Source organism: Bacillus rossius, chromosome 2 (assembly GCF_032445375.1).
Source record: "Bacillus rossius redtenbacheri isolate Brsri chromosome 2, Brsri_v3, whole genome shotgun sequence".
Lineage (NCBI taxonomy): Eukaryota > Metazoa > Arthropoda > Insecta > Phasmatodea > Bacillidae > Bacillus > Bacillus rossius.
In genome coordinates, this window is record NC_086331.1 from 16902546 (window position 1) to 16930469 (window position 27924).

General features: G+C 36.1%; 1 protein-coding gene across 2 annotated transcripts; it reads right to left on the bottom strand.

Moving 5' to 3' along the window:
- LOC134529914 (uncharacterized) lies at positions 1–27885 on the bottom strand. 2 transcript variants are annotated; one of them, XM_063364471.1, is made up of 5 exons: positions 27783–27879; positions 20683–20759; positions 6993–7113; positions 4423–4490; positions 1–364 (listed from the first exon to the last, which is right to left on the bottom strand). In XM_063364471.1, exons 1-5 carry the CDS (start codon positions 27874–27876, stop codon positions 287–289), a joined length of 438 nt encoding a protein of 145 aa, XP_063220541.1. In that variant the 5' UTR covers positions 27877–27879; the 3' UTR covers positions 1–286. The 2 variants fall into 2 exon arrangements, 1 of the variants encoding a protein (XP_063220541.1); XR_010074741.1 differs by lacking the exon at positions 6993–7113 and having other exon boundaries at positions 27783–27885.
- Positions 27886–27924: the final 39 nt, after the last annotated feature.

Consider the following 27924-nt stretch of genomic DNA (forward strand, 5'->3'; position numbering starts at 1 on the left):
AATTTTTAAATTTATTTATTTAAACTTACTAAAAGTACAGATATTAGAAGAAAAAATACCCCTTGGTTTACAAGTTGATTTTCATAAAACAAGCACAATCATTTCAAAACACCATGCAATTAAAATATTGTTTGAAACCTCAAATTCACTTTCGGAAGACAATTGTATCTATCTCCACACCCAGTCACTTTAGACATAAAAACAATTATATTTAAAAAGTTTCATTTTAAAAGAAGTAAAAGAAGTAAAAATAATTAAAAATTGAAAGTTTTACAAGAGACAATAATCACTTTCTATTAGGCCTATATACTATTAAAAATGAGATCAATTGCGTCAGAATGAACAATCGGACGACAAATTCAGCCTAGAACAAGAACACGAAGTAAAACATATGTTAGAAACATGACAAGACTAGGATAACAACAAATAAAACTCGCAAAATCTAACTACCTACGTAAGAACAATCGTACGAGCAAAATAAAAATACAAAATAAAATTAAGAACCACATATATAACAAAACCCAAAATGCTACTGAAACAACTCTTTAGAAATTGTTAATTAAAATGGAGATTGTGAAACAGTCGAATGGCTGAAACTCACAGTTCAGACTAATTTAATGCAGAAACAGTCTAGAAAAAAAAATTATTCTCTTGAAAATTACAAACAAGAAAATGTAAGTAATTTAAACAAATAATTTAGAAATATAGTACAGGAAAAACCTAACTTCAAGAAGTATATTATTTAGAACCATATATATCCAAAAATCACTAAGATTCGTTAACAAACAAACCAGATATGTAAGCAAGATAGCAAACTAGAATTTGTCATCCTGTAATTCACAACCATACACTTCTTTATATATGTATAAGAATATGTAAGAATGCCAGAAGTCTTGTATCATGGAACCACAGATGAAAGAACAATCCAACTATAGAAACACAGCACTCAGCACATTTTAGTGCTAAACAAATGCAGCCCGTGTCTTGGCCATTAGTTTTTTATTGGTGTTAATTTATATTCCTTTGATATGGTATCCAAGTTATTTATTTATTATAACATACTTTATTTTAATGAGAAATTTAGACACCATCAATTTTATTTAAACAGCGCAGTAGGTCATTGTAGCTTTATTTTGGTACAACACAGTCTGAGTAATGTTTGTGATTATATATATTTGTATAGACTTTCAATATAATTTTAATAATGTTTATAAATAATTTTGTGTTTACGTGCAGCATGTTCAAGCAAATAATTTAGGTTAGAAAAAATACAAGACAGTCTTAGTAGTGTTTGTGATTACATATATTTGTATAGACTTTCAATATAATTTTAATTATGTTTATAAATAAGTTTGTGTTTACGTGCAGCATGTTTAAGCAAATAATTTAGGTTAAAAAAAAATACAAGACAGTCTTAGTAGTCTTTGTGATTATATATATATATATATATATATATATATATATATATATATATATATTTGTATAGACTTTCAATATAATTTTTAATGTGTTTATAAATAGGTTTGTGTTTACGTGCAGCATATTTAAGCAAAGAATTAAGGTTAGAAAGAAAACTAAACTATTTAGTTACCAGGCCGCCGATGCGCCGACAGTGGCGCGTTAGTGCCGGAACTACTGAGTAAGTAGCGCGTTAACTACCCGAATGGCAACACTGTGGTGTGACGTAGCAAGTGGCGGCCGGCACTCGTGTGTCGTACTCGGTGCGGAGGAGTCATGTGTACAGTCGGTTGATTTCAATAAATATACCGTTTGAAATAATTACAATTAAAATATAAATATTTTATTTATCATGAATCACTTGATATTTAAATTAGAGCAATAGTTAAATCTTTCAAATATAAAATTATGTGTAGGTGTAAAAATAATAGTTATAAATAAAAATTAAAATGACTCTTGTCAACGAAATTTTATTAAAAGTTTTTGAAATATTCCATTTAAACAGTTACAAATTATTTGGTTGAAGCCAGTTTTGTCTGACTTTGGTAGGTTATCGCTACTTACAGAAAGTCATACTAAAGACCTTTAATTTTTTTTTCTGTCTGAGTTCCGAGAAGATGTCAGCATTTGAATTGTGAACCGATTTGAACGGTTTCAGTAACATTGGTTCCACACGTCCCTGTAAAATCAATCACAGTGACAAAGTCGACTCACGAGGCTTCATAGTGTGGAAAACCTGCCTTGTCGATGCTTGTCCGGATGAAGAGACTTTAATTACTTCGAGTATATTATTACCAGGTACAACTAACTATTCGCACAAAGTGATTACTTGAAGACACATCGTACAGCCTCTATTTGGTTGCATTCAATGCGTGGAGAAATATTCTGATACAGGGCGTTTATGAAAGGTCACCCAAATTGAATCCATTCCACGGAATGAGAAAAATGTGAACGATTTCTTTGTTGACGTGAGTTTTAGAAATAACATTTAAAAGACTGTAATATAAATCAAGATAGTTTTTAACTGCAAGTATAAAAATGCTTATTTTTACGATTACGTTTCTATGTAGTAGTTGCAGAAATAAATTTTACATCCGGTAGGTTAAGTCAAAGCGATAACATCATCACAGACTAACGAAAGTGTAACGTCCAGAGAGTAACGAAAAATGCGAAGCGAATTTGTGTAATTTAATCGCTAAGAAATTACTTCCTTAAAAAACCAACTCCAGCAGACGCGCTCGATTGCAAGTCTGTATTAAGACACAATTGCATACTTGCGTACTCGCATACTTGCTCAATCTAATACTTGCTCAGTCCTATACTTCCGCACTCAAAAACTTGTAGACATTCTTAAACCTTCTCATAGCTGTACACGTACGCTTGTATACTTACGCACGTGTACACGTGTTTGAAATAAATATTTTTGTATTCTACAAATTTACTATCTTTATATCTGTGAAGTTTCCCTTTTAACGTGTGTGACTGCCACGCACCCATTTTATGCTAAACCGTTAATCGTTTTAAGCTTAAATATAGATTTATAAATTTGTGTTTGTGTTTTTATCGTATTGATAAACTTAAGTTAGCTAATAAATAGCTAGCACCGCATTATTCTCTGTGCTGGATATTAACCGTGTCACAATTTCTTTAGGAGAACATATAGTATGTACGCAGTACATATATTTACGATGGGTACATGTTACCTTTTATAAAGCATCATTCACTTTTAGCTATCTATTTTCATAAATTAGGTAGTGTGTCTGTTTGTCTATATTTAGCATAGCACGGAGAAGTCGAGGCCTAGAGCCCTACAATTTAACACGTAGATGCACACGTTTTTCATCTCAAAGAATTTTTTTTTTTCAGAATAAATTTAGTTTTTAACAATTTTTGACCACATTTTACCGATAATACCAAAAAAAAGCTATTAAATTGTTAACGCTTTATTCACTTTCGGAGATTAAGCCAGCCTTTCTGTATCCGTAATCATATTTGCCATCTCATGATCACAGAATTGATTAAATAAATAAAAATTCTAAGTCTTTCAAAACTGTTGAATCCTATGTGGCGTATTTTTTATGTCTTTTTATTCCATAACTTAATTTTTAAAATTAATATTATTTATTTCCTCAGTGACGCACGGCATTGTCGTACCCACGAGAATGGGCGTGTTAATTAACAATGTTCTGCTTGTAAACTGCAATATCGAAGCACAAGTGCATCAGCTAGTTTGCCAATAAGCAATTAAAACATTTATCGAAAAAATATAGTACCGACTATAAAATATCCTGGTATAAAAAATATGCTATCTTTCAGCCCAGACAAAGACCCGAAAAAATTGACATTTTATTCAGCGTCAGGGTAAAATAGCCAGTCATTAGTGCAAGATCGCTCGATTTGACTTAATTAGCTTGTTTATTTAAGCAAAACAAATTTATCTTTGGGTTATGTTATAGCTTAATAGGAAACTGTTATAGTTTATTAGGGAAATGTGGTCCATTCGTCAAAACACTGCATAATATGAAAGTTTTATATTTTGCGGCAAACAAATTAATCCCTACGATTAACAAGTTTCAATTTAAAGTTGTTTTTTAAACGAAGCCTAGTGTGTCAAAAGATTGTGATATTAAACATCAATTCTTAAGTTGGCACGTTTTAAAAGACAACAATTCGATGCCAAGCCCATTTTTAAATTCGGTGGATTCAAGTGATACTGACACTTCAACGTGGCAGCTAAAGTGAGCAGCCAAATATATTCTCAAAAATCTACACTTAGATCCAGCGTGAATTAAAATACGAATAGGGCCCCGTTATGCTCTATTAATACTTTAAATGTTGACGTATGAATATAAACTGTGAATCTATTTTTTTTTTTCGTTTGAATAGGTGAAAGCATTAATTTACAAAGGAACTCGTATGAAAAGGATTGGCTTTAGAGTGAACGGGAAAAAAGCGTCTACTCACCTCGATTTGCCTCTGAAGATAAGTGTCTTCTAAATGAGGCGACGGCGTTTCCGCGGTCGCTTCTGCTCCTGGAAAAAGTACAGTCAAGAACTTCACTAGAGTCTACAGCCAGTCTGGTTAGCAAACCTCTTGAAGCTCTGAAGATACCTAAATTTTGTATAACTGACCTAAAACCATAATTTTTTTTGTATCCAACATTACTACTGGTTGTAACCACACATCAATGACTGCTTATTGTAAAATGAAACTCACGCGGATATGTTACATTAAAATACAAAAAAAGGGTTAGTTAAACTTTAATTAAGCTAGGAGATAGGAAAATTTCCAACCCACTTATTTGACTTTTATATATTAGAGGTTTGCTTATATGGAAATTGTGTTCCATGGATACGGTTTCTAGATGTGAAACCTGAAAAAAAACAAGCTGAACATTATTATAAGGGACGTAATTAAAAATTAAAAAAAATATATATATATATATAAACAATTGGAGTAACCATCTTGGCTAGTTACGCCAACTATGTACCACTTGACAAAATTAACAAGATTAAAAAGCAGTTTCTACATTTATACGGGTATCTACATACCCATAGCCTATTTGATTCATACACACATTCTGAAACTAACCACGTGGCATCACTCAGTGTTGTGTTGTTGAAGGAAAGTACCTAATTACAGGAAGAAAAAATTGTGGAAGGCCAAAGTATTATATAGTGGTTCCCCTGCGCCTGTAATATTTATTTCGGATGGGCAAAAAAAACCTTATTCAAGTTTAGAAAAGTCATATATTGGAGACTTTGAATGCTTATTTTAGTAAGAATATATTTTAACATTTTAATATTACATGAGGTCATTGATAACAAATTTTGTCCACAGTATTTGATCACCTGTTAACGAATATATTATAGAACGGTGAAATTGTTTTAATAATTTATTTCTTTTCTGTACAAACCTGCCATAAGAAAGCCATATTTATTTCACTCTGCTTTTCACATTTAGCTTTGTTTTGCCTGGTACCGCGTGAGGGATGGACTACGCCCTTAATGGTGGTTGCAGGTTGTTGCAATTTTTTTTATTTTACAATTTTTAATAATCCTAGCCCAGCTGATTTTGGGGACGTGGTTTTTGGTTTTTTTTTTTTTTTTTTTTTTGAGAAAAGAGAAACCAACAATTTCTTTTTCAATATATGCTTACAAACTTGTGCCGAAAGATTTTTGATCCACACTGGCACTAAATTTGCACATCACCCTTGACGATGGCTGCATCAAGGGTTGCCGAAACGTCGAGCTCGCCATCATTTCCACGGAAAAAGCCTTAACTCAGAAGCCAAGAAATTTTTCAAATAAAAATTCGCTATTTTTTTATTGCTGTCATTTGTAAATACGTCTAGCTTAGCAATGGCGTATGTCCAAAAGCTTACATCAAGTCATGCACTCCCATTGCACAAATCTTTCAAAGATAATGAATACGTCTACTCGTTCAGAAACTAAATAATTAATCGTTAGAGACCTGCAAAATTCGCGGTTTTGGATGGCCTTCAGGATAGACTGCACATACCCCTGTACACACGGGCCAATAACGCAAGTTCATTGGCTGCCGACTTGTAAGTCGTCTCAGCTGGTTTGTCTGTGATTCGATCCTTCTTTGGTTGAGGGTTTATAACTGGTTGAGATTCGTCCAGATGAACAGTAAGCCAATAGCAAAATTATCTAAGAGGTGTATGTGTTTGAATTCTAGCCTATCACCGAATGAATCCGCGAATTTTGCAGGTCTCTATTAATCGTTAACCCACCATGATCGAGTAAATTTTGTCACGTGGCAGGTTAAACACAGTTTACCCAACGGGCTGGGTTCCAAAAAGCGCCTGATATCAATCGACCTTTTAGGTGTCCTTCATGGTTATACACTGTTAGAAATTACAGTTAACCAACGAACTTTTCAACGAAGAAAGCGACTCAAATAAACAAAGGTCTCTTCATACTTACGTGTAACTGGATCCGGGTAGAATCCTACACTGGTTTTCAAATTCCCAGTTCTGCGTTCCTTTATACACAGAATAGCCAAGCGCATGCAACGAAGTGTGCGTGTTCTGTGGACTTACACATTTCTTGAGGGTTTTGTTGAGATACGAAGATGATTCATAGAAGGAAATTAAAAAAAAATTGATTCCCCATTATTCTTTAAATATACCCATTAATTAATGAAGATAAACTGTTAGTTAATGAAGAAACATGTTAGTTAAAGATAATACCCGTCAGTTAATGAGGATACCTATTATTTCATGAATATGCCTGTTAGTTAATGAAAATTCCGTTAGTTAATGAACATACATGGATACCTTTACACTGTGTTAATTTACGGTGGGAAATTTTGTTAGTGGTTATGTACAAGCGTAATATCGCTTAGCCGAGCGCCACATCAAAGAAAAAGAGAAACTATTTTTTTCCCTCGAAATTTAAATATTTACGCCCCGAGAAGACAGCCCAAGAAGACAGCCCGAGAAGATAGGCCGAGAAGATAGACCGAGAAGACCACCCAAGAAAACAAAAAACGGAACATCTGAAACATACTTGTACTTGGACCTGCGCTGGCTTCGGTTTCGACCATCATCATTCGAAGCTCGGCCCCTTCGATAAAGTCTTCGTACCAAGAAGCCGTGGGCGAGCTCGCATTGTTATTCATCAGATGTTCCTTATCAAACAGTAACAGGACTGAGTAAGCACATTTGATGAACTAAACGCTAAGATGCGATAAATCACTAAGATTTCAGAGATTAGCTATTTTTTTTAAATTTAAAATACTTTAGCCAGTAAAATATATGTGTAAGCATTAAAAAAAAGCGTTTGTAATGATGCCACTAAATTTTAAACAACAATAAATTTGTTTAAATTGTACAATATGTTGCTATAGAATACATGAAACAAAAACGATTAGGTATAGCTAAGAGCTGTGCATTTCGTGATTAAAGTTATATAGATTAAAATATAAATGTTGTATTTTACAAAGTCCTACACAAACTGCCTGACGCCAGCCGACTTGCTGGCATCTAGTAAGGGAGTATTTGGGCAGAAGACAACATAATGGGGTTTCAGCTTATTGTTTTGCACGGTGCCTTGGGCCATATTCGTAAGAAAATGGTGTTCTTTCAAGTACGTATTGTTTTATTTACTTGTGTAAATCAATATTTTTAAACAGTGATATATGAGTATTGTTTTAGCTGTGTAACTAAATATTATTTACTGGTATAATGCTAATCACGCTTTAGTTTGACATGGTAATTATTGGTCACGTATTTATATTTCATTAACTAAATCATACGCCGTATTATAATTATGAGCCCACAAGCGTGTAATTTTGTTAAGTCCAACTAAGAATACGCTATTTTTAAAAAGTTTAAACATATTCCAAGCGTGGAATATCAATGATTTTTATTTTCACTTAGTGGTAATATGGTTATAATGCAAAGAATTACTGTGAGGAATATCGTTTAGTTTTCGCGTCGCGGAGCGACGGACATGTCACTCATAGTTCATTCATTCGACGGCAGAACGTTAACGATGTTTATGAATGCATTGCAGTATGTATATGCAGCCTATTGGCATAATCTGTTGCACTATAACTCAGTTGTAAGGTGATATTTGCAGAACTATAAAAGCAGTCTAAGAATGATCTATCAAATCTAACCTATACATAATATTAAATTAAATTAACAATTAATTTATTGTAATCAATCCTAACTTTGATAGCTACTAACAATTTATCCTTATGGTGTATTTCAACAGCGAGTGGCATTTATTGTCAATCGATATTGATTTATCCATAATTATTGATATCCTGAGCTGTTATTTTGAAGTGAGTAATAATTCTGTTAATTCATGTTTATTAATTTGTTTCTATTTTAATCAATTTTCTAATAAATACTAAAAGTTAGGTTTCTTAAATACTTGAAAAAGAAATAAAAGCCAAAAACTCCGGTCTGTGTTGTTTTGTCATTTAATTGTATAAATGGCATTGCTGAGTAATACTAAGTGATATTATATTGTTGTTGAGAATAATATTTTTCAAGGTTTTTTTTAAGTACCATAAAGTACCATAGATATGGGTGTCCAGAAACAGTGTTCACGCTGTGGTGCCATTGGATCCAGCCACCATCTTGGATTGTGGCGTCACGGTGGCCATTTTGGGTAATTGTGATCTTCAAAATTTGCCAAAAATCGCTAAAATTAACCTATATTCGCCAATGTGATTACATTTCCCGATTTTAGGAAAAGTTTTACATCAAAAATTCTCCAAAAGCAAATAAAAAATCCTAAAATTCGCATTTATAAAAAAATATTTTTTAATTTTTATCGAAATGGGAATTTTCGAATTACTAAATAATATTTGGAAAGTTTTTTGTTAAAATTTTTTTGGAGAGTTTTTGGTGTAAAATGTTTTCCTAAAAACGGGAAATTTTAAGCCAAAGTAATTGATGTTTTGCAAATTTTTAAGTTCAAGGTCACTCAAAATGGCGGCCGGGGACAAGATTAAGGTAGCGGTCAGTGGCGTAGCGTGAGTGGGGCGGAGGGGGCGGCCCGCCCCGGGCGGCAACCCGCGGGGGCGGGTCGCCGGTGAAGCGGGTTGAGATCTGATCTATGATTCATCCATTACATGTGTCAGACACACTATAATGTTCCATTTTTATCTAAAATTTTGCGCACCAACTATTTTTTAATATTTATTTAAAAGAAAAACTGCGAAATCACTGACAGAGCTCTTTATAACGTTTGTTTGTTTACATACGAACGGCAACATCGCATCACGCCGCGCCGCCCGGCGCGCGCGAGCCGAGTTGAGCGGCACTCCTTATTATGTTAATTACTCATACAAAATCTTTTGTTTCACGCGTCGGCCCGTGTCGATGGCTCTCTTTCGCACTCATTGAATTTAGTACTACGCATTGTACTGTAAAGTTTGACCTTAACCCAAGGCAAACCAAACAACTTCCGCAAACCGGGACACAGTAAAACTCCTATATTATTATTATTATTATTATTTATTTATTGTTTACAAAAGTTACAATATTTCTTACATTAGTCTCGCAAAACCTATTCACCTAGGTTTGTCTGCGAGTACGGAGTCACACTCGTACATTAAATCTTATTTTATAATACACTTAAAATTGCTCTAATAGCTGTTTGAACATTGATTATTGTTTAAAAAGTATGGAGTATATTAACATAAATTACATTGAGTTAAGGTACATCTTTTTAAGTTTACGACTGAATTTTGTCCTGCTACTTGAATTTAAAACTTCAATAGGGGATGTTTTGTAAATCTAGTAGTAGTCTAGGAATATTTTTTTTTTGTTTTTGGATATCTTGATTATTTATGGTACCTGTCATACAAAGAAAACATAATTTTTCATTTAGCTCAAAAATGGCGCCAACGATTTTTCTCAAATTTCTCGTCATTTTATCTTTTAATAACATCTATAACATGGCTTACTCAGTCAGTTTTTACCGGGAAACTATAAAAAAGGTAGCTGCCATACAAAATCAATTTTGTTTGTAAATTTTCCTATAAGCCCGGCAAACCGCGCCGTCACCAAAACCACTTTTGTTTTGTGATAGATAAAATACTTATTTGAAATTCGAACGTGTCCTCCGGCCAATATTCATGGGAATACATAACTTATTTTACAGGTACAAGAAGAAGACGTACCTGCCGTCGCAGTTGGAAGTAGTTCTGGTCCCACCACAGAGCAGGGTCAAGACGAAGTCGACTCATTAAAAGTACCTCAAGCATCTAGTCATAAGCCTGCAGAAAAAGTGAATGTTGCCAAAGAAGACATAATTGAAATCGTGCCTTCTGCTCCTGCCGAAATCAAAGATGTGAATCTCGACGATGTAGGTTGCTGGCCTTCTCCTATGACCGACGAAGTAAGAACGCTTCTAGTATGTCGCGGATCTGACTCAGTACAGCACATCGATTCCAAATTTGCCGATGTTGTTCGCTCAGGGACTTCAACGAAAGGCGGTACCCGAAAACTAACCAAAGAGTGGTTCTACAAACCATTATCTAACGGCGAAAAGGTTCTTCGAACATGGATGGTGTACTCGCCTTTGAAGCAATCCTTGTATTGTTTTTCTTGCAAGCTGTTTGGCAATTCCGGCTCTAACTTCGCATCTGAAGAAGGATCCAACAAATGGTGGAAGCTAAATCCAAGAATAGGAGACCATGAAAATAGCCTGGGCCATGAACAGAGCTTCTTGAAATGGAAGGAGTTGGAAGTTCGCCTGAACTGTAAAGCAACCATCGATCAGAAACAACAAGAAGTTTTCGAAAGTGAGGAGAAGAAGTGGAGGGATGTACTGTACAGGTTGCTGAATATTATCCAGTTCTTAGCCAAACAGAATCTGGCCTTCAGAGGACATCGAGAAGACATTCGAGGAGATGATAGTGGCAATCGCGGGAACTTTCTGGAGTTAGTGCACCTCCTAGCTAAATACGACCCTCTTCTAATGGAACACCTGACAAAGATAAAGCTGGGAGCAAGAGTCTCAGTTTCGTATCTATCTCCAGAAACCCAGAATGAATTTATAAACTTACTGGGACAGCAAGTTCGATCCACCATCATCCGTCGTATTCAAGAAGCTAAATATTATTGCGTAATCTTCGACAGCACACCAGTCATCTCCCACAATGACCAAATGAGCCAAGTTCTGCAATACGTACATATCGAAGGAGAAAAAGTCGCCGTGGTAGAATCTTTCATTGACTTCTTCGAACCAAAAGGAAAAAATGCAGAAGATCTCAGCAACGATATAATCGCGAAGATAACATTAGATGGACTGGACATACAGAATCTGAGAGGACAGGCTTATGACAATGCTGCCACAATGTCAGGGATCCACAATGGAGTTCAAGCCCGGATTAAAGCACCGAATCCGAAAGCTATATTCGTTGCATGCACAAACCACTCACTAAACTTGGCTGGGGTACACGCTGCTTCTGAATCAGTGGATTCCGTGACATTTTTTGGAACTCTGGAGAAGCTGTTTGCCTTCTTTTCCGCATCAACTGTTCGATGGAACGCTTTGGTTGCCGTCACAGGTCAAGCATTAAAACGAGTCACTGAAACGCGCTGGAGCGCTAGACATGTAGCTGTCAAGATGCTTAAAAATAAGTTTGAGGTAGTTCTTGAGGTACTGGAACAATTAACAGATTCATCTCAAACTTCCGAAACAAGATCGAGAGCCAGTCTTCTCCTGACAGCCATGCAGTCATTTAACTTCCTAACTTTTCTTGGCTTTTGGGCTGCAGTGCTACCTGAAGTAGATGACGCACAGATTTACCTGCAGCAACGAGGACTAAGTGTGGATAAGTGTGCTCAGAAACTCTGCGCTTTGAAAACCCTCTTAGTGGAAAGTAGAGACCATTTCGTGCAAGAAGCAATTGACTTTGCTAAGACTCTCTGCGAAAAACTCGGAATCGAACTGAAAACGAGAAGAATTCGCAGGAAAAAACGCATGCATGGCGATGAATCTTCTGAAGATGCAGCTTTGTCTCACGAACAGGAAATCCGTCGAGAGATTACCGCATCATTCGACAAGATCATTCAAGAAATGACGACTCGATTCCAGCAAATTCAAGAAATATCGGACAAGTTCGGATTTTTGATGCCAGCGAAACTTTTGGACAGCAAGTTCGAGTGTGATCTTTCCCATGTATTAGAAGACATCGACAAGGACGAGTTTCAGATGGAGTGGAAGCGTCTTTAGCAGTTTGTTGTTGTTGCCTGTTCTGAATCAGAGGAAGATATAAGTGGTAATGGACCACTGGAGCTCCTCCAGTTCATTCAAAAACTGAATCTCGGAATTTCGGTTCCAAATATAGTCATCTTGATTCGTATGTATTTGACTTTGGCGATTAGTGTTGCAAGTTGTGAGAAAAGTTTTTCGAAGTTGAAGCTAATAAAAAATTACCTCAGATCTACTATGAGCTCCGCTAGACTATCAAACTTGGCTATATTGTCGATTGAACAAGAATTGGCTGCTAATATTGATTTTGACAAAGTTATTTCTGACTTCGCTGCTCATAAGGCCCGTAGAATCCGCTTGTAAAACCGCTCATCCTATTTTAACTTCAATAAAAGGTACCTCACTGCATGTGAAATTTAATTTTAAGTAAGCACCTATAGAATGGGGGCGGCAAAATGGGTCTCCCGCCCCAGGCGCCGAGATGGCACGCTACGCCACTGGTAGCGGTCAAGGTAAGATGGCCACCGTGAACTTAAAATTCAAGATAACGGCCTGCTCCTCGGCTCAAATTCCACAACTTCTACCCAGTTCCCGGGCCGACTTATCTATCCTAAGTTTATCTTTTGTAAAATAAAAAAAATTCAGTTATTTCAGCTAATTTATATTGAAAAGTTCGCATTTAACACTTTCGAGATATTTGAAAAGCGAAATTTGGTTGAACCATATTATAAAAGTCAAATAACCACTGGCCATATCATGAGATTATTTATGTCCACATTTGACAACAAATATATAGTTCTAAATTTACGCAAATTTTTCTGACCAGTTTACTTTAAGCTATATTCAAGTTTGCATCGCTTTTGCTATTGTACCATGATTAATTCTAATACTTTTAGAATATTTCTAACTCAGTTGTTAAAATATCATATTTTAATTTGATAAAATTTTACGTAAGCCTCTGAAAAAAAAATTGCTTCCATTGTAAGATATTACTTATTAAGACGGACTGTGCTGCGATATGCAAGGTGATTTCATTGCCAAAGGCTAATTATAGGCATATGGTTACGCATAACAACCAAAACTTAAACATACTTAACATGAGTTGCTTTAGAAATAACTGTGAGTAGTATATATTGGCCGGAGCTGGCCCAGGTTACAGGCACGAGGATTGAGGATGGGGTCAATGACCGACAGTCATGACGTCACGAAGGCAATCTTGGTTGACAGTGACCTTGACCTTCACCTCAACCACCAAATTGAGTTTACCGGATTGAAAGCTAACGTTCCACTTTCCGATTATTGCACTTTTCGTTATGCCCGCCATCTTGGACAAGTATGACGTCATCGTTGCATTTTCGTACAGATTATTCCGACCTTACGACCGGCGTTCTCGCGTTCCCCTCCCACATATGCCCCCTAATAGGGTAGGGTGGGAGTAACATTCCAGTTCTATTTAATTAAACATTCCAGAGATTTTAAATAAACAGAACTGTGAGGGATCGCTCCCTGTTGTTGATCGGTAAGGTATTAGAGCTTCGGCAACGACCAGCGGCTGGGGCCACCAACCCAGCACAGTCACCGCCTCAGCCCTGTACCTCGCTCAGCTGACCAGACAAGACAGTTGGCTGTGTCCTGAGCCCTGAGACTTTCTCAGCACTGCTGGCGCCTTCCCCGATATCCCACATCACGTATTTTTGTACAGTCACCATATTGGATTCCAAAATCTTGCACTTTTCGTTAAGGCCGCCATATCAGATTATAGATTGTTGCACTTTTCGTTGATTTTTGGAACATTTTCCGAATTTCTAGCTTAAATTTTACAGAATTTAAAAATTGGTGGTCTATGAAGTCATTGGCTTACTGGAGACTAGTAGATAAGGAATTTAAGCCACTTTTAGGATTTTGACCACCGGTTATTTAATAAGTGTTTTTTTTTTTTACCTAGAAAACACATTTTCCCATCGTACAGGTATCGAACCGAGGACAGGAATCGATCGAATCAATCACTATTTTAATGAGCGAATTTTTTGATGATATTTGTAATGTTTCCAGAAATTCTAGCAATAGTAGGGTAGCCAATGAGGCTAAATAGAGATTTGCTCGAGCGTCGTGGAGACCTCTCGGATTTTGAAGATTAGATGACAGGAAGAATAAAAGGTTATACAATGTTTTTTTTTTTCAGCGGTGGGGTGAAATGTCTATGGGTAAGGGCAGGCGTTTTTCGCGAAAAGATCTGAACACGTATCAGACTGCAACAAGGTATACCCGCACCTGTGGTTTCTTCCTTGTGATTGGCGGCCGTCTGCGAGAAAAGTCGTTGCTTATTTGATCGAGCCACTCAGGATGCGTTTACTTCCGCACTGAATAACTGTGATTGGTGGTGTTACAATTCGATATGTACCTGGGAGAAACTCACCCAATCACGAAACACAGACGATGCTACAGTGTTTTAATTTTCATCTAGTCCCGAAATCTTTTCGCGAAATCTGCATTCCCCTATCTATGGGCATTGAATATATATAACTTATAGAAGTCGCGAGGGGATAGGATTTATTATTCCAATTTTCGGATCCAAAACTGTGGTAGTTGTTAGCTCCGCCGCTAGACAGCTCTTCTTTCCACAAGAGGGTGCTCGTAGTTACCAGCTTCCACGCCAGAGCGCTGTAGCGTCGCTTTTTTCAAGGTCATGCGCGTAATTCTCTGTCTCACTCTATCGAGAGGCGGTGCCTTTTGTTGAAATCCGAGCGCTTAGATACGGGCGGGCGCAACTGAATTGGAGGAGTACGACCACCGGAAAAAAAAAAGTGCGGTTAAAAGATGCCAACATCAAAATTTAAGTTTTAATTATAAGAAAACTACAGAAATTTCTTAAACGTAATAACGTAAAAAAAAATACTGACATTCGTAGTTCAGAATTTATAAAATGTTGTGTTAACGGAGTGGCGCATTGAGTAAAATGGCAAAACATAATTTGGAATAATTCTTGACAACGTTGAATGATTTTGGTAGCTATGAAACAACTATGGCTGCGATGACTGTTCAAACGCGTGCACGTAATGTTATTAGTAACTGAAACTAATGGTATGATGTCATACTTTGTGGCTATGCAGTTTATAATTTTTTTTAACATAAGATGAAGCATTTTTACATAATGTTTTGGTTGTTTCGTAATTCAAAATAAATAATCTTAAACGTTATATGGTGAATATTCCCAGTAACGAATGACCACTAAAAAAATCAATTTTGCCAACATAGATCTGAAAAGTTAACGATTTACTATGTTAAGTTGCTTATAAATAACGCACATTTCCTGATCTCTAAAGAAAATAAGAGTTTTTGTTATAGCATTGAGTTGCCACTCTTTATATTCCTTGCTTTGAGGTTAGATACACAAGTTATGCTCGTAAAAACGATGCGCAAGTATTTTGAATACAAATGTATTTTCTTTTAATAACCGAAAGGTAAATATTATTTCCATGAAATATAATACAATTATTTAAACACAGACAACATAAAAGAGCTATTTTTTGTTTATTATTTCATCTGGCGTGAAAAATATTATATTTTAAAAACAGTTTGTGGATTTTTATTATAAAATAAATATTTATTTATGACATCAATTTAAGTTGTTGAAAAAATTCACTTTGGTATGAATTCAACCAAATTCATGTTATTCAGGGCAGAAAATTAGAAACTACCAAAAAAGATTATCTACATTGCTGTTTTGTGTAAATCTGTAAACGGACTTAGTAAGTGATATATTTATAATTTCTCATTTTAGCAACCTATTTTAACACAAAAGAAAAAGGATTTTATACTAAAAATTATTATGTTAAACCATTAATTAGCAGGAAACATGTATGAATAATCTATTTAAATTTGCATTTGAACAGTGAATATTATTTTGCAATAATAAATATATTTTATCATCGTATATCACGGATGAAAAGTTAATATTTCCATCTAATCAGAAGAATTATGACACACTTAATTAAATTGCTTAACAAGTTTTTACTCACATGAAAATCATTAAAAATTGGTTGGGAAGTTATATAAATATACAAAAACAAATCATTATACATACAATTTTATTATCTTAGTGGATTTCAATTAATGGTGTCCCAGTGACTACTGCGAAGAAAAAAATCTTGCGAAAGGTTTCCTCGTAATTGAAATTCGTCAAAAAAAATCTCTTATTTTTGGTGACATTTCTGACAAGTGGTACGATGAAATTTGAGACTGGCAAATGAATGTTGTGAAGCAATAAACAAAATATCACATTCGTGAACTACAAATGTATAGTTGTTTTTATTTTATAGTAAAAGTATATCTAATAACCCGTGGCTTTGCTCACGTAATTTCCGGGTATTGCTGATATTCTACCATTTTAAGAAAAGTATGTATTAAATTCCAAAGATTTTTGAAGAATTATACACAAAGAACTGTCAAGTATAGAACATATTTAATAAATAAAAATATTTTTACGACTTATTTTTAATTGGTTTAGCGTAAGCCTATTTTAACTTTTATTTAAAATTAAGTACCTACCTTATTTTCTATCTCCCGGTTTAGTGACTTTGAGAATATATTTTTCCTTGATGAAATCTTAACTCTTTTCCATCTGACGAAGAAGCCAATTAAAATATAAACTAAGACTCGCGCACTTATTGTATGTTAAGACTGCCATCGTTTTAAATTACTGTAATTTTTTTAGTTATAGTCATGCTTAGGATAATAACATAATATGCCTTATTACGCATACATTTCAGTATTCATGAAACCAATGCATTTTTATTTGAAATGTAGAGCAGTTACCAAATTTCTTATCTCGCATGTTGATTTTTTGGAATGGCTAGTATTACTTAAACTAAATTTTTGAATTTTCACTGATGTACTCTTTTCCATTTTCTATGTGATTGAGAAAATATTGCAATATACGTAAACCAATTAAACCAAAATCATCCTGAATTTTTATTACCGAAAAAAGTTAAATACAAAAAATTTTAATATGCATATTTTATTATTGAATTTATATATATCTTGCCAATACTTATTTATTGAGTTCCGTTTTTTTTTTTTTTTTTTTAATAATATCTACTCCTTTTACTACTTAATAGATAACGTTGAATAAGAGAAGGTTGTTTAAGGTATGCTGATTTTCCTTGCCAATATCTAAAAGTAAATTTGTACAAACGCGAAATATAGTTAAAATAAGTATTTTACTTTTAAAATAAAACCATATTTTGAACGGGACACTGACTATTGGCCCAATACAAAGTTTTAATAGCTAATTTTCACTTCACTCGGGTACAGAATCCCATCATTCAGTGATTTCCGTGGCTAGCTTCTTTTGGGATTTCATCATTCTCAAACGACGGTAAAGGAAGCTCCTCTTCAAGGTCGCCTAAAGATTCTGATAAGACCTGCCGGGTAATTTGAATCGTTGGTCTTGGATTTTCGAAAGGTTGGGTGTGTGTGGGGGGGGGGGGGAGTGTGAAGGATGATGTCACGACTGGGCTGGTTAACCAAGTTCTGCCAAATACCACCAGGGGCGTATACGGCCGATACCCAGCGATGAAAGCGATCGCAGCGGTGGAGCTTGGAACTACAACAATTCTTCTGAGAAACCGGACAGAAAATTTAACCTGGGCTCGCGACTTCTATACATTATATATATTCAATGCTATGGGTTTTCAAAAATGTAAAAAAAAAAAATCCAACACATTGAAAAACTTGAGCGTGTCAGATATTGATAGTTTAGGTGCCCCAACGTGTCTCTGATATCAAAACTATATTCATCTGCCGGCTTGCTAGGGGGTTGGGGGGGGGGGGGGGGGCCATCCGGAAGATTGGAAAATTGGATATATATATATGTACATACATATTTGAGCGCGTAAGATACTCAGAGGGGATGTTAAGTGATGTTAAGTGAACCCTATCAATGCTACCATTCAAAATAAAATACTGACGATTCGGAAGTGACGCAAGTTCAGAGCCAATTTTCGAAAATGCAAATCTAATCGCCATATTGAAATACTCGAGTGTGTCAAATTTTTGTACAGACGGTTCATCTTGAAGTCCCGGTCGTGCTAGCCTTAAATCTGGCGATTATTTGGAGGGTAGTTCTTAATCTGACAGCTAGAAAAAAAAAATTAATTATTTTTTGTTTTCAATAACCATGAAACGTGACAAATAAAAGGACGAAAAATTATGTAGATATTTAGAAATATAATTTATTCAGAAATAAATTTAAAATAATATGTAACTATTGATTTTTTTTCCGAATCTTCATCGACATCCGAGGAATTATCGTCGTACTGCAAAACTACTTATTCAGTTGTGTCGTCGACAGTAACTGCGATTTTCATATCTGTAACAAGAAATCGTTATAACACTTAACAATATTTTATTTATTCAATGAAAAGCATGTTATTAAAGTATTGAAAACAAATATACCTAAATTATAAGTATCTCTTAGAATAATGTGTTATGACATCTTCATACGCTTCTGGTAGTTGATTACCAACGAACCAGGTGTAAGAGATTCAGAGACTGGGGAAAAGTGAAAGGGAAAGAGAGAAGCGGAGGGGGGATTAGCTACATGATTTATCCCAGCTGCACGCACTAAACTCTGTAGACTATTTTTGTTACTTCGGCTTGTGGAAATCAGCAGATTATATATTTTTTTCTGTTATTCTTGCATTGTTTCCTTCAAAATGAAAATAAAAATTCAACCGTGCTCGCGAATGTCAAGAAGACTTTTTTTTTTTTTTTTTTGCAATTCTGTGACCTTCCCACTTCCTTATGTTACGCTCAAATCGTCAGATTATTAAAATTCATACTTTTCAGCTAGTAACCCACCTTGCCTTAATCTGACGCGCTTGAGTATTTCTGACGACTATTTATTTATTTATTTTTTTTACTATTCTGATGGGCTGCCCTAGACGCACATTCCTATATAAAGGACTTATGTATGGTGGATGTACTCAACAGGATGCAAGGTATCCTCACTGAGTTCATCTGCCACGCTCGAGTGAATCCCAAAATCCCCTATTGGGCTCCCCTACTATAAAGATTACAGAATTTAAAGATGGCATCCAATACAGCCGACATGATGGTGGATGCCACGGTACACTACTGCACTCTAGCAGGTAAAAACTAAACCAATATGGCGTCAGCGTATCTAGCAGATGGCATAAGTACTACGTGACACTAGTGCTCCTTCCATGTATTACTGAAAGCAAGATGGCGGCAGTGCCCTGTAGCAGGCGATGTATTTTAACTTGCGCTCCTGGTAGCAAGTATAGAAAATAAACACGGCGGCTCGGTCTCGAACAGGTGATGCTATTATTCCTTCGAATTAAAAAAAAATTTACAAGTTTGAATATGTGCGTTATTTTTTATATGCCTTAATTAATTCTCGGTCCGGTAAATGTCTCGATGGCCATGCAGTTAAATGGGTATGTTTTATAACCCAGAGGTTCGAGCTGTTATTGGTTCGAATCACTGCGGTTCCAATGTATTCTGTATGAAAAATTTTAATAATAGGTCGCTAAGGACACTTTAACATTGGCAGGTAATATCAATTCAACCTTATGTGCTTAAGTCAGAACGGTGTTGGCGCTCTATATGAACAAACATCAGAAACAAATATTTCGGTATCCAAGACGGCGGCTTTCCAGCAGAATAGAAAAATACCAAGATGGCGGCCTTCAGCAAAAGAAAAAAAAATGTGGCGAACATGATGTCAGAATCGAAAAAAGTGATTGTGACATCAGATCCAAGATGTCGGGCGTGACATTAGGATTCAAGATGGACGTAATGAAAGTGAAACGATGATGTCATACACGTCCAAGATGGCGGGCATAACGAAAAGTGCTATGTCCGTGGAGTGGGATTTTTGATTTCAAGATGACGTAATTCAAGATAGCTGATTAGGTCAGGTTCACAGTTATTCGAAATGGCCGCCGTAACATCATGATGGTCGGTCATTGACCTTATCTTCAATCCTCTAGCCTGGAACTTGGGCCAGCTCCGGCCAATATATAATACTACTACAGTGAATTAACGTTTTAAGGAAGTATTTAACTCAAATTAAGAGTTGTTCGTAATTGCAAATAACAGAATATTCGTACAAACTACGCCGTATTTCAATTTCCCAGTTTTATGTTTAGTTCCAAAAAAAAATTAAATAACTCACGTGGACAAAATAATAGCGTTCTTGTTGCAGACTTTTCAATGTTTTGTTAATACACGGAGAATTTTTTTGTTTTGTTTCATGTTCAAAGTAAGTGAACTAAGTGTCGGTAAATTTAAGAAGATATCCGTGAATTTTCGAACTTGTTTGGGTAATTTGTAACCGGCCTTCTTCTTAAATTGAATGTGATCATTTTTAACAGTGTGGCATGTGGGTTCTTGGGGCATCGCGTGCTCAGTGGATGATGCTAGTGGCTTGTACGTGGAAATGGACGAATCCGCACGCCGGTTGCGACACTGCAGAAAGCATCGCTGCACCCACCTCTTCTACGTCGTCGAGCGCCAGGAACATGGGGTCCTCGGCCAGAGGATTGGTCACGTCTCGCTTCACCTCGGGACCTGTTGGAGAGAACGCAGGCGGTCGTACGCTTCTGAACCCAGTCTGACTTCATTACTAGAGACCTGCAAAATTCGCGGTTTCGGATGGCCTTCAGGATAGACTCCACATACCCCTGTACACTCGGGCAAATAACGCAAGTTCATTGGCTGCCGACTTGTAAGTCGTCTCAGCTGGTTTGTCTGTGATTCGATCCTTCTTTGGTTGCGGGTTTAGAACTGGTTGAGATTCGTCCAGATGAACAGTAAGCCAATAGCAAAATTATCTAAGAGGTGTATGTGTTTGAATTCTAGCCTATCACCGAATGAATCCGTGAATTTTGCAGGTCTCTATTCATTGCAAAAAAACCGTCTGCCATTCGTCCAAAGCAAAGAGTTAAACGGCGTAATAAACAAGCTGGAGTTAAAACGACAGACGTCAGGTGTTATTTAAAAGCAAATATAGACGGATCAATTAGAATAATTAAAAAAAAAATTGGTTGTCTGTAAAGTCGGTTTACGGACGATAGTTTGTGACAACATCATAACAAAACATTGATAAATTATTACATACTTTTATAAATAAAATTGAATCATTTTTATTTAATTATCACTATTTTGTATGGATAGAAAGAAGGAGTGAAATGAAATCTACAATTTAATTGATACATTTACTTTTATTTGCACTCATTAATTCTTAAAAGTAGTATGTAAATGGGGCTCCTGAAACAGGCGCCGGCGCGTGAAACTGGAGCTGGTGTCCGCCATCTTGGATTGTGACGTCACGGCGGCAATTTTTGACTCAAAATTCCTCAAAAATGACTCAAAATGTCTCAAAAATTCCCGTTTTCGAGGAAAAATTTCCCGTTTTCGAGGGAAAAATTCCCGTTTTAGTCCATAAAAATACCAGAGACTAGAAATGTCCCCATAGTGGCTTAAATTCCCCATGGTCAAGCCGCTCTAAGCCGCATGATGTGGGGAGCTTTGATCGTGACCTTGGTGGCCATATTGGATTCTGGATCATTGCTCATTTTGTTACGGTCGCCATCTTTAACTTTTTTATTTATTATCCGTTTTTAATGAAATTTTTTTTATTTATAAAAAAAATTAACTTATTAGAATACGGATTGATGAGATCGATTCCTGTCCATGGTTTAAAACCGGTAAGAGCAAAAAATAAAAAAAACATCAGATGCTTCCTCCACGTAAGCTACCTAGACTGACTTACCACCAATAGAAAGGTATATATCGTCAGCTGGTATGACATCATGTCCGCCATCTTGTCTTCGTCCGCTGGAGACCACCATATTGTTTTCGTCTGCTAGAGTGTGCAGGCGACATGTTAGTATAATGTTATGTTCACCATACCTTTAACCTCGACTGTTGGCATTGAACTTTGACTGTGACCTTGAAATTTGACCTTGACCTTGAACTTTGACCTTGAAATTTGACCTTGGCCTTGACCTTTGGCATTGTCCTTAGAATTTGACCTTGACCCTGAAATTTCACCTTGACCTTGAAAAGTCACCTTGACCTTGAACTTTGACCTTGACCTTTAAATTTGACCTTGACCTGGAAATTTGACCTTGACCTTGAAATTTGACTTTGGCCTAGACGACCATCATGGATCCGAAATTTTGGTGTTCAGTACATGCTACCAGGAGCTACCACCTGCTAGTGGTCATTGCCACCATCTTGTTTTCGTCTGCTGGTGGCCTCCATCTTGTGAGTACTAGTCTTACCATCATTACCAACATTACCTTCATGCTAGTTTTATTCTAACCCGCTAGAGTACGTAATCATTTATTATTACTGAGGTGCCCGGCATCTTAAAATTCAAAATAACTAACGCACAAAATAGGGTATAATACCAAAATTCATCAAAAAATTAACTTAATAGAATTCTGATTGATTATATCGATTCCCGTCCTTGGTTCGAAACCAGTGAGGGCAAAAAATAAAAATAAAAACATCAGATCCTTCCTCCACAGAAGCCACCTACAGACTGACCTACCACCACCAATAACAAGGAATTTACCATCAGCTGGTATGACGTCATGTCCGCCATCTTGTCTTCGTACGCAGAAGACCGCCATCTTGTTGTAGTCTGCTCGAGTGTGCTGGCGTCATGTTAGTATAAAGTTCTGTTCACCATACCTTTAACCTCGACTGTTGGCATTAAACTTTGTCATTTACCTTGAACTTTGACCTTGAACTTTGACCTTGACCTTGAACTTTGACCTTGACTTTTGACCCTGACCTCTGACCTTGGCCTTAAAATATGACCTTGACCTTGATCTTTAACTTTGACCTTGATGAAAATCAATGCTAGTTTTATTATAACCTGCTACAGTGCAGTAATAATGTATTACTGAGGTGCCCGCCATATTGAAATTTGGCCGCCATCTTGAAATCATGTAATTATTTAGCTAGAAATGCGGGGAAAATTCCAAGTCACCGAAAAAATCAATTATTATTTCCACGGTTCGATTCCTGACCAGTGACAGTTGTAACTAAATATTTAATAAATTTTAGATTCAGTTTTCCATTACCTTTCGCGGAGTTTATTAAACATTCGCTCTACGAAAAACAACTTAAGTCAATATTCCTTACCAAAGAATTAATACAGTACCACTATGCATTACATGAAAGTCTAATTTTTCAATAATCTGAATAACCTATAAGCCGTTCATGTACAAAGCAACACATATAGATCAATTGTCTTCAGTCCATGAGACCGAGTCATGTCATTATCAGACGTATAGGCTAGATATTTCAGGTCCGCATGACCTTCGTCGTTATCTAATTATATTCAATTAATCCATCGTGACATTTTTTATACATACTAAAGGACCAAGTGACCTTGAAAAATATTTTAGTAACACCAAGAGGTTTTAAACTAGTAACGATTCAATCACTACATTTGGTACTAGGCGCAATCAACAAAAGGGAAGCACCGACAACGAAAAGGCAGCACCACCAACGAACAGGCACAGCATTTGGAAGCACCGACAACGAAAAGGTAGCACCGACAACAAAAAGGCAGCACATTTGGAAGCACCGACAACTAAAAGGCAGCACCGCCATTGAAAAGGCAACTCAATTGGAAGCACCAACAACGTAAAGGCAGCACCGACAGCGAAAAGGCAGCACCGCCAACAAAAAGGCAGCTCATTTGGAAGCACCGACAACTAAAAGGCAGCACCGACAACGAAAAGGCAACTCAATTGGAAGCACCGACAACGAAAAGGTAGCACCACTAACGAAAAGGCAACTCATTTATCATTGGCTCCAATAGTCATTGGCTCCAATATTCATTGGCTCCAATATTCATTGGCTCCAATATTCATTGGCTCCAATAGTCATTGGCTCCAATATTCATTGGCTCCAATATTCATTAGCTCCAATATTCATGGGCTCCAATATCAATTGGCTCAAATTGCTCCAAATGCTCCAACAGGCTCCAAAAGGCTCCAACAGTCTTTTGGTTCCTATAGCCAATGGCTCCAATATTCATTGGCTCCAATATTTATTCAGTCGGTAGGTGGCTTCTGTGGAGGAAGGATCTGATGTTTTTTTTTTTTATTTTTTGCCCTCACTGGTTTCGAACCAAGGACGGGAATCGATATAATCAATCAGAATTCTATTAAGTTAATTTTTTGATGAATTTTGGTATTATACCCTATTTTGTGCGTTAGTTATTTTGAATTTTAAGATGCCGGGCACCTCAGTAATAATAAATGATTACGTACTCTAGCGGGTTAGAATAAAACTAGCATGAAGGTAATGTTGGTAATGATGGTAAGACTAGTACTCACAAGATGGAGGCCACCAGCAGACGAAAACAAGATGGTGGCAATGACCACTAGCAGGTGGTAGCTCCTGGTAGCATGTACTGAACACCAAAATTTCGGATCCATGATGGTCGTCTAGGCCAAAGTCAAATTTCAAGGTCAAGGTCAAAGTCAAATTTCAAGGTCAAGGTCAAAATTAAAGGTCAAGGTCAAAGGTTCAAGGTCAAGGTGAATTTTCAAGGTCAAGGTGAAATTTCAAGGACAAGGTCAAAGGTCAAGGCCAGGTCAAATTTAAAGGTCAAGGTCAAATTTCAAGGTCAATGTCAAAGTTCAAGGTCAAGGTCAAATTTCAAGGTCACAGTCAAAGTTCAATGCCAACAGTCGAGGTTAAAGGTATGGTGAACATAACATTATACTAACATGTCGCCTGCACACTCTAGCAGACGAAAACAATATGGTGGTCTCCAGCGGACGAAGACAAGATGGTGGACATGATGTCATACCAGCTGACGATATATAGGTACCTTGCTATTGGTGGTAAGTCAGTCTAGGTAGCTTCCGCGGAGGGAGCATCTGATGTTTTTTTTATTTTTTGCTCTTACCGGTTTCGAACCATGGACAGGAATCGATCTCATCAATCCGTATTCTAATAAGTTAATTTTTTTTATAAATTTTAAAAAAAATTTCATTAAAATCGGATAATAAATAAAAAAGTTAAAGATGGCGACCGTTTCAAAATGAGCAATAATCCAGAATCCAATATGGCCACCAAAGTCACGATCAAAGCTCCCCACATCATGCGGCTTAGAGTGGCTTGACCATGGGGAATTTAAGCCACTATGGGGACATTTATAGTCTCTGGTATTTTTATGGACTAAAACGGGAATTTTTCCCTCGAAAACGGGAATTTTTGAGACATTTTGAGTCATTTTTAAGTAATTTTGAGTCAAAAATGGCCGCCGTGACGTCACAATCCAAGATGGCGGACACCAGCTCCGGCTCCACGCGCCGGCGCCTGTTTCAGGAGCCCCATTTACATACTACTCTTAAATATGTTTATTACTATAACGAAGAGATTATTTTAACTATAACTTTTGTACATGTTTGCTATTTAACTTCTTCCAATCTGTGTTATTCTGTTAAGGATAGGACGTTGATAGGAAAAGTAGGAAACGAATGGGAGTGTTTCAAGTAAAATGTGCCTCGAAAAAGTCAAATCGATGGTTGTTCCAATCGAGTGGAAGATAGATGCGGCGAAAGCGTACAATGAGCGTAACGGGACACAGCGTAACGGGACAATGTGAGTAACGGCACACTTTTTCGTGCGTTCAGCCGGCGTTCATCGATTTATTAAACGTTCTCACATCAAAAACCGTCAGCAATTCGTCCAAAGCTGAAATACACAAGCTGAAGTTAAAAACGACAGACGTTAGGTGTTATTGAAAAGCAAAATTAGACGGATCAATTAGATTAATTAAAAAAAAAGTTTGATATTTTCAGATACTTTGGTTGAGCTGAACTGATGGCTACCGATACCAATTTTTATGTGAGTGGTTTACAGTTCTCGTTCGAAGTATATTGTTCTCCTAAACAACAAATAATATTCTTAAAAATGTTACGTGCATGGAATTTTTCATGTTAGTTTTGATAAACTACAACACAAAGGGTTGGCGAAATATGTAACAATTTTAGATCTTAAACTGAAAAATAAAAAAAAAACTTCTAAACCACTTGACACAAATGGGTAATATTTATGGAGCTTGTTTCAGGGATATCCGTATTTACGATCAATAAACGCGAAAATGAAACTTCTGGAAGGTGTCCAACAGTAAAGAGCTTCGTTTGTCGGATATTATTCTCCACGCCAAAAATTAATTTCTGACGGTGCCAATTGTGCTATTGTATTTAAATAATTAATGTATTATAGCATGACACCTAATTGTTCATTGTCCTTCAGTACTTGTTGCTCCATAAAAAAAATCGTTTCGAAGACATGGTTTCTAAGAAGCTAAACAGATTTTACTACCTTCTTATTGCTATTTTTGTGCTGTAACTTAATGAATCCCAACCAGTGAAAATTTCAGAAGGTAAAGTTCAAAGACACCACCAAATCGTCTACTAACATTATAAATTTTAAAATGAACTTTTATTTTATTTTGCTTGGAGCGTTTTACTATTGGTAAAAAGTGTTGTGTGTAAGGTGCACATAAGTTCTCTTTCAAATACACGATAAAGTTCGCATTATTTTGAAACTGTTAAAAACTAAACACAAAATATAATTTATTGCTTTGAAAATTGCGAGTCATTCGAAGGTGTATCAATACATCCAAGCAGGGATAAAAATATATAAATGTATTATAAATACGAAATTATTATGGGTGATTTTGTGAAAATTTCTCATAGTTAACTAAATGACAATTATTTTCATCCTCAATGCGAATAATTTGCTGTCATAGATTTGTACTACCTACTTCAAAATGTAACACAGTGTCAATTTTTTTTAATAGCATGAAAGTAAAAGCAATAATTATGTTGAGAAGAATTTAAACATATTTTTAAACAAATCCCATTTCACTGTCTATGGAAGTTTTCTCATAGTATGCATATAATGTTGTAAGCGCATTTCAGAAAACATACATATAGCTCGACACTAGGTTCTGTGTTCATAGCAAAGGATCTGATTATCGTTCAAGAAAGCAAATCCTGTCTTACAAAAATATTGCAAACCTCATTCAGTTGAAATTCTGTAAGTGAGAAACGTTATAGACAGGCTCAATTTTTTTCCCCTGAAAAAATTAATCTACATATTTATACCTCAAAGTAAAACAAACCTTAGTAAATATTTGGTCATTTTTGTTTTATGGAAGATAAGTTAATAAAATTTCGTTTCACATCGAAGAATAACATTAAAAACTATCTACTTTTTTTTTCTAAAGCATCTATCGTGAGTTATAAGAGCCTAAGTCCAAATAATTATTTGAGCCAGACGAACGTTTAGTACCGTTATAATATTACGTCCCTGAAGTTGTCCGATAAAATTCCCCCGTCTGGGAGAAATTAATCGTAAGTACCATCTTAACAACCACGCACATATGGACGATGTGAAGGTGTTTAGTTGTGACTAGGCTCGCTTAGTTTTGTGGTAGAGATTTATCAGTATTAGTTTGTCATTTGAATTTTTTTTTAAATAATTGACTTTGTTTACATTCAGAATACCAGTACTTGCAAGAAGTGAATAATGTGTCTCGTTCACCTGAATGTTCTCCTTCTCTCGCCATTATGGCCCCCACTTCTGCATCGCATGCCAGGGTTTCTTCGTCGGAATCAATCTCTTCGACGCCGGACATATCTTCCACCTAACATTCGTCGGAAGAAAAACAAATACATGTTAGATC

Coding starts and splice junctions, on each gene's coding strand:
- LOC134529914 (XM_063364471.1), bottom strand. CDS start 27,876: ATGTCCGGCGTCGAAGAGATTGATTCCGACGAAGAAACCCTGGCATGC. Junction 7,114..20,682: donor CGCTCGACGACGTAGAAGAG/GTGGGTGCAGCG, acceptor CTGTTTGATAAG/GAACATCTGATGAATAACAA. Junction 4,491..6,992: donor CAGCGCAGGTCCAAGTACAA/GTATGTTTCAGA, acceptor TACTTTTTCCAG/GAGCAGAAGCGACCGCGGAA.